Source organism: Saccostrea cucullata, unplaced genomic scaffold, assembly GCF_032062105.1.
Source record: "Saccostrea cucullata isolate Sc308-1 unplaced genomic scaffold, CSIRO_AGI_Scuc_v1 ctg10514, whole genome shotgun sequence".
Taxonomy (NCBI): Eukaryota; Metazoa; Mollusca; class Bivalvia; order Ostreida; family Ostreidae; genus Saccostrea; species Saccostrea cuccullata.
In genome coordinates, this window is record NW_026924091.1 from 1 (window position 1) to 13433 (window position 13433).

Genomic DNA, 13433 nt, shown 5'->3' on the forward strand with positions numbered 1-13433 from the left:
ATATAACTGGGATATATTTTCACTGGGACATTGTGTGCAGCAACGGACACTCTGATGTATGTATTCTTAGATTCTTGCTAAGTTTGTACTTTATGTTTTATATACTTATTATATATTACTGTAAATAAATTATTGTTAAGTTTAAATTGTGTTATTGATCTTTGCTGGCATTTCGGGTAATTCTGACCCATAACAATACAAGTACCAGGTAATATTTTGGGAATTAGAAAGAGATTATGGAGAGGCTTTAAATTGCTTACGTCATTTAAGATAGCTGCCAGCTCATCCTTACTTATTGTCTCATCGCTGTTCTCGTCAAATTTCGATGAAAGCTTAAGAAATAGTAGTATACATTTATTTACCATTATAGTTTCTATAAAGATTACGAATTATTTCTTTTATATTTTAAAATTTCTTTCCACAAAGCCAAAAATTAAATAAATGAAAGATATAACGCCTTAAAAACATCATGCAGATTGATGGATTTAAAAAATTAAGAAAATATATTTTCACCTCTAAAAATTTATTAATGGCGTCTTTTACAAGCACATGTTCTTTTCTCAGCTTCATTTCTTTTTTCATTCTTTGTGTAGCTTGTCTGTTAACAAAAAATTCAGACCATTGAGACCACATTTTGAAAGTAAAGACTATTGAAATTTTACATAAGTAAACTCTGTGATAAAAATGATATATACCTGCCCATTTTTGTATCGGGGTACACTATTCGTCTGTTTTCTCTACTCTCGTACACGTCTCTGAAGCTCTGCTGTTCATTATCACTATACTGAAAGTCGTAATTAAAATCTTGATTTTTAAAAAATACTGAAAGTGCATTATAAAATCTTAGAATAAGAAATACTTTAATGCTCTATTTTTCATTTTTTTTTCTTGAGTCATTGGATCTTGTACATGTATATCATGAATTTTATACATGTACTAGTATATATTTTAATTTTTTATGTATATTTTAGCTCATTTGAGCTAAAAGCTCAAGTGAGCTTTCCTGATGACCCCGTTGTCTGTAAACTTTTCACATTTTCAATTTCTTCTAAAGAGCCACTTGGCTAATTTTCATCAAACTAAATACAAAGCATCCTTGGGTAAAGAGAAGTTTAAATTGTAGAAATGCTTATAGGACCAAGTCTCGTTCCAAGATGTGATAATCAAGAAAAGACCAAAATAGGCTGGGTCTTAACATTTTTTTTCTCAAGAACCACTGGGCCTGAAAAGCTGAAACTTACGTGAAAGCATCCTTGGGTTGTGTAAATTCTAAATAATTTAAATCATAACCCCTGGGGATAGGGCGGGGCCAAAATAGGGAATTCAACTTTTACATTGAAATATAAAGAAAAAACTTTAAATAACTTCTCCCAAAGAAAAACTGGGTCAAAGAAGCTGAAACTTGTGTGCAAGCATCCTAGGGTTAACCTTGTATAGATTCTAAATTGTTCAAATTATGACACCAGGGGTGGAGCGGGGCCACAATAGCGAATCCAAGTTTTACATTGAAATATATACTAGTGAAAAAAAACTTTAAAAATCTTCTCAAGAACCACTGGACCAGAAAAGATGAACTTAAATGGAAACATTCTGATGTCGAATAGATTCTGGATTTTTCAAATTATGACCCCAGGGGTCGAGCAGGGCCACAATAGGGAATCTAAGTTTTACATTGAAATAAATAGAAAAAATAAATCCTTGTAGATCTTCCCAAAAACCTCTGGGACAGAAAAGCTGTGTGATATAAAATCTCACCAATACAAAACCCAAAGTTTTTGAGGCTTTCAATTCATCCCGAGCAAACCTCTGTCTTTTGTCCATAATATAATGAATTTTCTCCATTGGTTGTAACCTTTTGAAAAATGTATCTTCTTTCTTCATTGATAACCACCACCCTTGTATAGAATATATAATATATCATAAATTAAAGGTCAAAACAAAAATTCTCTCTCTCTCTGTTTCATGGTATAAATGCCTTAATATCTTTTTAATTACACACCAATATTATTATTGTACAAATATTAAAGTTTACTATAAATTAATAATATTTTTGAAAAATACATTCAAGTAATTTATTTGCAAGGAGAGGTTACTCATTTTTTAGTTTCATTTCAAATGGGCTGAAATCTCAATATCATATGCTTTAATTTGAAGTTATTTGTAAAATGAAATTCGCTCATACCATCAAAACACGAAATGGGATAGTTAACCAGAATTCCTCCGTCTATATAGAGATTTTTTTGGCCGGATATTACATATTGAACGGGTTGCATCAATCCTATAATAGATCCACATACAAAGATTATATCAGCCATATTTAATAATATAATTAGTTAAAGCTAAATTTTGTGACTACAAATTGTTCGCCTATGAAAGTTAAAATTCTGAACCCTAGGTCTTTATGAAAGAGAAGTGTTTCTGACCTGGCAAGCTGGCTGACATGCGCATAGCCATTCTGAGAGGAACATTGGGAGTTGTTTTAAGGTGGAAGTACTCTTCCTCCATATTGTTTACATTCATCACCACGATACAAAGCTCCTTCCCAGTTTTTGTGTACAACTGTAGAAAATTCTTTATAAAATGAGTAAATCATAAACTATACTTTACCACTAGTTTAACAAAATACATTAATCAAAGCAAAATAATGTACAAGTGGAAATCTAAGCTGATTTTTTTCTCTTCAAAGGAAAATTATCTTATAAATAATTTGCCACTTTTAAATTGAATTTGAATTACAAAACATGATCTGGATTCCAAAAGATCGTAAAATTAATCCCAAAAAATCTCTGCATATGGTTCTAGGCCAAATGTCAATTCATGTCTTACAAAGAGTAAATGATATTAATTTTAAAAGAACAAAGGTAAGATGCATGTACTATCAAATCACATCAGGTGTTTTCATTAATATGTTGAGAACTGACATCTTTAAAGGTAGCATCTTTATTCCCAAGCTTTTCCGCAACAAGATCTCCAAAAAATTCAAATAATGTGTTCATTGGCTGCCATCCCAGATGGAACAACATATTTGGTATAAGACTTAATCGTCCTAATCTTGCATCTAAAAATAAAAAAGATATATAGTTATAGTTATTCATGTTATTATTAAGGTTCGTCTGATGTAAACAAAATTTAATATCTTATTTTAGTGAAAGGTTGTGACAATGATAGAAATGCAAGTATTTCTAATCTTTAAAAAAATCATTAGGTAATGTTGTTTTAGCATATTTCTTAATATAATAAAGAGCTCCAATTTCAATTTACAAATGTACATGTTTACCTTATCCAATGTAATCCTATGAAACAAGCTATTTTATTAACAGAATAATAATTTCATATTGATTGTTAGACCATTATGTACACTGATTTGTCCCTAAATTTTTTCCATTATTTCCTGATCATGACAAGGAACACAGGGCGGGTGTGGCAGTTCGGCAGGGGATGCTTAGTCCTCCATTGCACCTGATCCCATCTCTAATGTGGAGGTCCGTGTTTGCTCCGCTCCTTTTTTTTGTAATATTTAATGGACTTCTGAGCTCGAATACTGTTCGTTATCTCCACATATTCCATTGTTCAAGATTAAATTATACGATGTTTAGATAAAAAGGAGGTCTGGTCCGTATTTCTGAGTAGTCTTTTGTTAAATATGCCTCATCTATTTCACTTCTCAAGAGTATATCCTAAGGTATTATGAAGGGTTAGATACATGTATATAAAGAAACCATTTTTGTGCTTTAAAAAAATTATGAGCTTTTGCATTAATTATTGAACGAATCTCATATTTCTTGTGATGATACATACCATAGAACGTTCTGAAATCTTTCTCCAAAACTTCTTTTATTTTCGTGGAATTGTAACCAAGGGCTACCATGCAAGCAGTCATTGAACCAACACTTGTTCCAGCAAAGCGTTTAATTTGCTTTATCAGCCCTAGTTCTTCCAAGGCCTGAAATCAAAGCAATTGCTCATTTTGAACCATCCTCTTGCAAAATCCTACCTGTTTAAATGAGTGTAATTTTATTGCTCGATACTAGAATTATTCTTTTCTTCATGGAATAGCTGCAAATGAAAACAATATAAATGAACGAGACTTATTTTCATTTCAAACATTTTCAAATATCCTTTCTGCTTTCGTTTTTTTTTTTTGTGTGTGTGTGTGGGTGTGTTAATTAATATTGATGTATTGTATTGCAAAGGTGTTGGTTTGTTGACTTTAATATCAACGTAATACTTTTTATATGTCATAAATGTATATTTAAAACATGTTAGTCAGATGATATAAGACGTGTTTTTATACTAATTGTTAGACCGTTATTTACACACTAAAATATCATCGGATTTTCCTGTCATTTCCAGATCATGACAAGGAGCTAACAGCGGGTGTGACTGGTTGACAGGGGATGCTCACTCCTCCATGGCACCTGATCTCATCTCTGATGTTTAGGAGGTTCGTGTTTATTCTGTTCCTGATTGCTATTGTTTAATAGATTTTTGAGCTCGTTATCTCCTGTAACGTTTTTACAATGTACAAATGATTATCAATTGGGTTCGCTTAGGTTTTCTTCCTAAGAATCACGTTTACAATATAAAATCAAAACAAACTTCAATAGCTTCAATGGCACTAAAAAAAAATGAAATTTACTATATATACTTTTTCCTTGGTTCTATCTGAATAATGATTGTCAAACTAAACAATAACGAACTATAACAAAAGAATCACTAATAACTTATCAAACCAATGATCCAACCTTTTACAATATCCCTGTAGCTGCAGACTAAGTGGTTTGACTAACAGTCCGGTTGTTTTTCGACACAGTCTGCAACTACCTAAAACACACCCTAAAAATCATAAAGTCACAGGTATACACTAAGAAACACAAACACAAACACAATCTAAGTTACCAAGACACCATAGCTACTAACAGGACTATTTTTGTTAGACACAAGTTAAAGTCACCGAGACACCATAGCTAGTCACAAAGACACTAGGGAACTAGGTCCCTGGGCTGAGTGGTCTAATTAACAATTTTGTTGTTTCCCGACACAGCCGAGGTACCTCCCTAAGTCACCTAACCCCTACAAAGAGTTACACCAACAGTAAACGAAGCTGGATTGATCCCTGAATTTATACTATTTTGCCTCTGTTCGTTAAAGTGCTAATTGGTTAATAATTCTTAACATTTGGTTGGCTAAAATGTCAACTCTGATTGGGTGCACACAAAATGATTTAATTGGGTGATTCAAAACCATTTCAGTCCACTTTACTTATTCTGATTTATTACACTCCATATACATGTGTTTCATTGTTCCGATACTGCGGATTTCAATTATCATTTTTTCAAAAATCTTTTGCTCTGGAAATTGTTATTGAAAAGCTTGTTCATAATTTTTATCTATGTAAAACGAATCATTTTATGATATATATTAATGCACTAAATGTTTATACCTGGATAGCCCCCGGATAAGCCACACCTTTAGCTCCGCCTCCCTCAAACACAAGATTTTCAAAAGGAAACGGGTCCTCAAAATCTCTAAGGTCCAAAGATATTGGAAAATCCTCTTCTGATGTTTCTAATTAGGAACAAAGTCGTTTTTGGGAGAAAACGTCATAAGTAACAATCTGATTAAAATACAGATCTCTAATAGTGCAAATGCGCTTTGCGCTATGTAGAGATCTTTATTTTAATCAGATTGCATGGGTAACAACATATAAACTGAGAATAAAAAGCTTACCTGGTTCGTCAGAATCATTGTCAACGTCTCTGTTTAGAAGACCTACGATATAGTTGTGTGTTCTGGCATCTTTTTCGGTTGTCTCTTGCGAATCTGTTATCGGTTTGGAAGAAAAACTCCCTCCCATCAGTATTCCTTATAAAAATTATATATGTGATAGAAACGTGTATATACATGTATGTAAATCTGTAAATAAGCCGAAACTGATTCATCTTGAGATATTTGCTTCGAATTATGAAACCACGCATCCAAGTGACATAATGAAGTAGTTACAGTAAACTTTGCTTGGCGACATCTGATATTCAAAAAATGTTGACTGTGTAGAATTTGTGGGCGCAGAATTCACTGTTTTTCCGAAGCATCTAATAGCATTTATATATTGATTAATTGTATGCTGTTTAACGTCCCTCTCGAGAATTTTTCACTCATATGGAGACACCACCACTTGACGGTGAAGAGATGCAAAGCATAAAATTTTAAATAAGGGCCATTGAGCAGTAAGGGATCTTTTTCGTGCCAGCAGCTACTGTGACACGGGACCTCGATTTATAAAGTCTAATCCGAAGAACCGGTTTCCACGTCCCACAGTGTGATTCGAAACCGCACCGTAAGGATCGACTCCTTACTTCGCGACTCTAGAGCAGACGCTCTAACCACTGCGCCACGCGGGCGAATTAAATAAAGAGCGCATTCAGGTTATGGTAATATTTGATTTTTTCTTCTGTTTCACAATGACTTTTTTGAAATGAAAATTTTGAAAGATTGTGAGAAGATACTACAGAATTCAACACAAAATTTTCATATTACTAGAAAAAGCCGTGTTCAATAAAACGCTAATGGTAAACGTGATGAATTTAATTTTTAGGGCCTGTAATATTTTGTCAAAATAGCAAAATTCTCATTTTCCAACAACATGCAAAAAATTATTAGTTTTGATTGAATAGTATTTGAAATATTCAAAAAGTGAGCGTTTTTCTGTGACAACCCTCGTAATTTTTTGTTAAATCAAAAAGGTAGGTTATCTAGTGAAGAAACACAAAGAAAATAGACAGAATTATTTTTGAGTTGTTCATACCTTATTTCCGTTTTTGCTGGGATACAAGATAGATTCATATGAAGGAACGTTATAATGTTAAAAAAAATTAGTGTTGAGAAGTTTATAACCCATTACCGGAAAAAGGTGTATATCCTGACAAATTTCATCAAATTTCATCAACAAAATTCTTATGGCCATTCAAACGTCTAACATATAGAACACGTGCGTCATTTCCTGTTTCATTGTCATACTGTGACTTAAAGGAAGGAAAAGTAAAAAAAGGAAGACAGATATCTTATTAAGAATAGTCTTTACCTCTAAGTTTATATCATGTAAAAAGGTGTATATTTTCCTTAAACATTAATACTTGTTTATATGCAACTCTGTACTTAATTTTTTTTTTTGAAATAAACAAAACAAATAATTAAGAAATAAAAAAAAAACCAAAATGTGATTTAAAACCCCCCCCAGATATTTTAAAATTTTACATACACAAACTATCGCTTAAAATTGTTCATTTTGAACGTACATTATACGTATTATTCATAATCACTAGAGTTTTTTTTTAAATCACAGCCTAACAACCAAATAACTCCGTTTTTTGTCCCCCGCTTGAAAAGTGGGGGATATTAATTTGGGTTTGTCCGTCCGTCCGTCTTTCTGTCTGTCTGTAACGCTTTCGTTTCCACACGATATCTCGAGAACCCTTTGAGCTTTTGCAATGAAATTTAGCATAGCAACTCCCTATAGACTAAAGAAGACCCCTATTGATTTTGGGGTCAAAAGGTCAAAGGTCAAGGTCATAAATAAGCAAATTCTGTCTGTTAAAACACTTTCGTTTCCACACGATATCTCTAGAACCATTTGAGCTATTGCAATGAAATTTTATATAACAACTCCCTGTGGCCTAATGAAGACCCCTATTGATTTTGAGGTCAAAAGGTCAAAGTTCAAGGTCGTAAATTTATACATTCTGTCCGTGTGTAATACTATCATTTCCGGGCGATATTTCAAGAAGATTTTGGTCTTATGCAATGTAATTTTATACCAAAACTCCCTAGGACGTCTCTCGCCCCTTTCAAAGTGCCCCGCCCCGTTTGTTTTATTAGAATTTATAGTATTACATGTCGCTATTTTTAGCGCAGGGAGAGTTATTGCGTATAAAACAGGTTCTCGGCGGACTTTATGTTCTTATTACATCTATTAGAACTGTTTAATAAAGGCTAAATAGATCATACACCATGGATTGTGTAAAATTTTGAGAATACCGAACATGAAAACATGAATATATACATGTATGTGACTTCAGTTCTGCATATACTTCACATCATGTAAAGCGATTCCGTGGTCTGGTGGTTATGTCTCTCGCTTCAAGTGTGAGAAGTCCCGGGATCGAATCTCGGTCGTTCCTTTCTTTTTTTTTTTTTTTTAAATACTTTTTTTTTTTACTAAATGATAGTATTCAGCATGTGAAATGAAAAAATTATGAGGTTATAAAATCATCATTACAGTGTGATAAATATTCCATATAAAAAAATCTTCTATACACATAATAAAGAATAAGCAATCAAATCTTTATATGCATATTGACATACATGTATTTTATTTGCTTCAGTATACATGTATACTTTTAATATTTCTACAAATTCAGTCAGTGGGATCCGACTTTTTCCCTCAGCGGGGGACACGAATTCTCTGAATTAGCTTGTTAGTGTTTGTTCACGAGACTTCAAAAAATTCATCCGTTAATTTTTTAATAAGAAAGCCATCAGGTAAGAAATAAATTTAAAAAAAAAAAAGGAACTGAAATCAACTTCATTTTAGTTTGTCCTCTTGTTTAATGAACTCTTCTGTTGAAAATGAAAAATTTCCCCTCAGCGTACACAAAAGGAAATGACTGTAGAAGAAAAAGATAAGCTTTCTTTTATAGTATAATCTATTCTTCCTTCCTTTAGAGTACATTTTATCATTTATCACTGATTTTACTACAGTGCACGTTTAGTGTCTTGTTTTCAGTGCTTTTACTCTATATATATGATAGAGTAAATAACATTTAGTTGTACATGTATGCATGAGTCTGACCTTTGTTTTATGGAGAGGACTTGTATATAGGCAATGCCTGCTGTCCAATCCTGTTATGTTCAATCATAATTAAGTATTGTTTAAATTAAAAAGAGGGTAAATAATGAATGTATGGAAAGCTTTCCATATGAATGATTGTTGACAGGATCAGAATTTTGCATTAATTTTCGTCCAGTAAAATCAAATTTAAAAAAAATATATATAATTACAGTTGGTTCTTGATAACCTTTTTCTTTAAAGATAAAAATATTGAAAAAGCAGCTGTCAATAACACCAAAAAGCCTGGACATTAATTTATCGTGAGGAGTGGTTGTGCATAAAGTTGAAAAGTCACGTACGTTTTTAAGCTGTTGATTTTTGAGAGATGTCAAATGATCCAAAAGTTCCTTAGAATTTTTAAGTATCCCATCTGATTTACACTACTTCTCGAATATATATTGTTGCACAGTACTCTTGAAGTTTATCCTGGAGCACTACAATTAATATTATAGTGAGGAGTAATTGACGAAGAAAGAGGCTTGGTTGAACATTTACTGGAACCCGCTATGCATCTTAAATCGTTTGTAAGGATTATATATATATATATATATATATATATATATATATATATATATATATATATATATATATATATATATATATATATTAGTTCAAATTCATTTTGGTTGTTTTTGGGATGTTAAATTATTCAAAACTGACATATGATTTTGGAGAATTTCTTCTTTAGAAAGGGAACTATGAGTATAAGTTAGATTACCACTTGTAGAATTAAATCCAAGTTCTTCTAAAATACAAGTCAGGACATCTTCAATGAAATGGTTAATTAAGCACTACAGCCCGTAGAACGACATTACTTGTGATATTACAATGTTATAAATGATGATCTGTGAATAAGACTTAAAATCCCGAAATATTTATAAGAATTCATGCCGCGAAGATAAATCACATTACATGTATGTAAAATTAATAATATTTGATTATGCTTTATGCACTTATTTCGAAGCATTATCAAAAATAATCATTCAATTTGTTTTCACATTTTTAACAAATTGGGTATCTGTAAACAAAACCAGAGTTTTTTCCTATGTTAAATTGTTCATTTGAACTTTTCCGCCCAGTGTGCTCTTCTCTCGAGAGATGCGTGTACTAAAATACATTTGTAAAATTCAAATCAAAGGCACTCTTATGATTTTAATTGTTAATACAATCTAATATAGGATGCTTTTTATTATATTAATTAAAAGCAATTTATTCTGTTTGAAGACAATTATTCCGGATATTTGCTGTTTATCAAATAGATAAGATTCATTATTATACTTCTGTTAAAATGTTTCCTATATAAAGTTCAAAAGGTAAAATAACTATCCTTTATACTCCACGCATAGCAAAGCTATACCCCGGGGTATAGTTTTTGCTATCCACCCTCGGAATATTTTCATGCATTTGTCGCTGCCAATTTTGATTTCCAGCGATAAATCTTTAAACAGATGATGTCATAATGACTTTAGTAGCATTGTGACGTCATCAGGTTTCAGATTATTCTTGTAGAATTATCTTACTCCAAAAAAATTCAAACCTCAGAAATTATATTATACATCAGTATAATAAAACGCTTATCCACTGGTTGTGAGTGGGATAGCTCTTTTATCAAACCCTTGACAGGAACTATTCCCCTCGGGCAAGCCCTCGGGGAATAGTTCTCTGTCGCGGGTTTGATAAAAGAGCTATCCCACTCACACCCAGTGGATAAGTGTATATTATACCCCCCGCTTGAAAAGCGGGAGGGTATATAGTAATCGTTAATTCCGTCCGTCTGTACGTCCGTCCGTCTGTCCGTCCGTCCGTCCGTCTGTTACGCTTTGGGGTACCCATCTTTTATCCGCAACTCCTCTCATACCACTGAATGAAATTTGATGCAACTTTCACAGAATCTTTATTACATATTGCCATTGTGCACCTCCTATTTTACTTTTTGATCCGACACATATTTTGGGTTTCCCGGCCACAGGAGAACATGGACTTTTTCACCAGTTATAACCATATGGGAGGCGGGGGGTATCATTTAGTGAGCTCATCGCTCACAGTACCTCTAGTTTCGGTTTAATATTATTTTTCTTTGAAACACGGCTCATTTATAGAGAATTGTATCTCAATATCTCATTCTTGACTCTGTCTACCTTTTCAGAGCTATGATATTTCAACTGGACTCGGGTATACAAGTAAGTAACAATAAACCTGAATTTATTTTTACTGAACATTAATATTAAAGAAGATTGAAATATAGACAAGTTCTGATCATGTATTAAGTCAAACTAGAAAATATCTATCTATTGTTATACATTTTACACTGTGTTCATTTCATTTTTGAAACGGAAATTCTACTCGCTTGTTAGAAAACTTAATTTCAAAAAACTATATAAATGTTGTTGTTCGCAGCCACGTAGCATCGTTTTTGAAAGTGGGGGGCCAGCCTGAGAAAAAATTTTTCGACTTACCTGAAAAAGTTGACAAGCAAATAAAAAAAAAAAAAAAAAAAAAAAAAAAAAAAAAAGGGAAAATTGCCCAAACTCGAAAATCCTATTTCGTGGGGGGGGGGGGGGGGGGCAAACATTTTCCAATGCCAACTTCTTTCAGTAACAATTTTTTTTACATTCATTACTACATTTTCCTTATATCGACTTCCTGTAGTATCAAGTGGGGGATGGGTGGGGGGTGGCAACCAGCCTTTCAATGAACATTTCCAATACTAAAAGTAATGTTGGGAAAAAAGTGATGGGGACAGCCCCCCCCCCCCCCCCCCCCGTTGCTACGTGCCTGGTTCCTGCTTATTATCTTTTGATAAATTTTAAAAAATCTCAGTAAAATGTAACCTTTTTTTCAGAGATGGGGATCAGATCAAATAGTTCTTTTAATCTTTGCTTGGCTAATTAACAATAACAATGCCTTTATCACAACAAAACATTTCATGATGTGGACTACTTCGCAAACAGTTTTAAAAAATTTCTTTTTGGTTGAAGACCATGTTAGAAGTGCGTTATTCTGTGCAACGAAATGCTCAGAAAAGCAGGGAGCCTGCCTATCATTTGCATGGAATAAACAAACGCTCAAATGTTTGTTGTATAATGGGACTTTGGAAAATGCTCCATTTACTGAAGAAAATGATCTTGGAGGAAAGTGGAAATATTTCACTACCAGAGGTATGCAAAATCTTGTCTTGAAAAAAAAATATGAAGATTTACGTTTTCCTATTTTAAATGTTTTAATCGATCATCTCAGGAAAGCAACGGTGTCCTTCAAGACGCCATCAGATGATGAACAAAATTAAAAGAAAAACCTTTAGATTCAATGACGATGATATTTTTTAAGCCCTTCAAAGTATCGCAGTTGAAAAGCCGACAGAACAATCCTCCACCTTCCAGTTGTACAATTCAAGTCTGGCCGTGGATGGTAATAGATCTAGAGATACTGACATTGACGGTAACTCGTGTAGCCATACAGGTATATCTGATGACGAACCTTGGTGGAGGGTGGACCTCAACATTTATTACATCGTAACAGTTAGAATGGTCAACCGCGGAATGGATAGGTACGGAACTGGTATGTACTACTTATTATTATATGAAACAACCCAATATAGTCATTTTTTAATATTTTTTCGTATAAATAAAAACATCTACAGTAAAACACGTATCGTTCCATTTAAAATATTCTAATCTTTTTATGCAGATGTGTCTGATCGCCTTCGTAACGTTACCATAGCAACCGGTGAGACTGTTTCAAATATCTCAACGCTTTGTGGTTTTTATACTGGACCTGGGTCACTTGGTGAAGAGGTCACTATTGACTGCGCCCCCTCAACCACCGGACGCTTCCTCCAAATCTCCTTGGTTACCGCTGGTCTGACTCTGTGTGAAGTTGACGTATTTGGTATTCCAATGTAAAATTCAAGACTCCATATACATGTATAACTTAAGTCCAAGATTTAATTTTGATATCGTTGACAGCTGCTTATTCAATAAAAATGGAAATCGTAAATTTACATTCCTTGTCATAGGTTACATATTTTTTTTTGTTATTTCCCGATCATGACAAGGAGAACACGGTGGGTGTGACCGGTCGGCAGGTGATGCTCACTCCTCCATGGCACCTGATCCCACCTCTTATGTTTTTGAGGTCCGTGTTTGCTTTGCTCCTATTTGTATTGTTTTAAGGACTTTTGAGTTTGGATACTGTTTGTTATCTTTTTCTTGTATAAGATTTATGAATTCCCTGTCAAAAGCGCACGTCTAACATTTTAATAAGAGGATACTAGAAAAAAATCAAAAAGCAAATTCAAAGAATGTGATCCCCAAAGAATTCTTGGCATATTGTGTCAAATATGAGCGCTCTATCATATGTCATGCAAAAGTAATCATGAAGGTCAAGGTCAAAGGGGAAAAATTACACATGCACGGAAACATCTTTTTAAAATGCACATGTCAAATATGAAAGCCCTATCTCTTCTCTATGAAGAGTTATAAGGAAAGATAATATTTTAACAAGGTCAAACTTCAAGGTCAAGGTCACGTAGTAAAAAAAATCACAG

At 33.2% G+C, this 13433-nt stretch overlaps 2 protein-coding genes across 2 annotated transcripts; one reads left to right on the forward strand and one right to left on the reverse strand.

Moving 5' to 3' along the window:
• Positions 1-260: 260 nt before the first annotated feature.
• Positions 261-5864, reverse strand: LOC134265680 (uncharacterized protein YqhO-like; the record flags this gene model as incomplete). The annotated part of the gene is made up of 10 exons (XM_062747898.1): positions 5731-5864; positions 5444-5568; positions 3799-3943; positions 2922-3058; positions 2424-2559; positions 2183-2278; positions 1756-1895; positions 696-784; positions 514-598; positions 261-332 (listed from the first exon to the last, which is right to left on the reverse strand). Coding segments are annotated over exons 1-10 (1152 nt in total), but the record flags the coding sequence as incomplete, so codon positions are not given.
• A 6004-nt stretch (positions 5865-11868) lies between these two features.
• Positions 11869-12887, forward strand: LOC134265679 (fucolectin-1-like). Its single transcript, XM_062747897.1, has 3 exons — positions 11869-11965; positions 12215-12445; positions 12575-12887. The coding sequence occupies exons 1-3, from the start codon at positions 11869-11871 to the stop codon at positions 12787-12789; spliced, it is 543 nt and encodes a 180-aa protein (XP_062603881.1). The 3' UTR covers positions 12790-12887.
• Positions 12888-13433: the final 546 nt, after the last annotated feature.

What these genes read in the sequence shown, in the direction of transcription:
- LOC134265679 (XM_062747897.1), top strand. Translation starts at nt 11,869, where the DNA reads ATGTTAGAAGTGCGTTATTCTGTGCAACGAAATGCTCAGAAAAGCAGG. An exon ending in CAAACGCTCAAATGTTTGTT is followed by an intron (nt 11,966 to 12,214) that starts GTATAATGGGAC and finishes ATATTTTTTAAG; the next exon opens with CCCTTCAAAGTATCGCAGTT. An exon ending in AATGGATAGGTACGGAACTG is followed by an intron (nt 12,446 to 12,574) that starts GTATGTACTACT and finishes CTTTTTATGCAG; the next exon opens with ATGTGTCTGATCGCCTTCGT.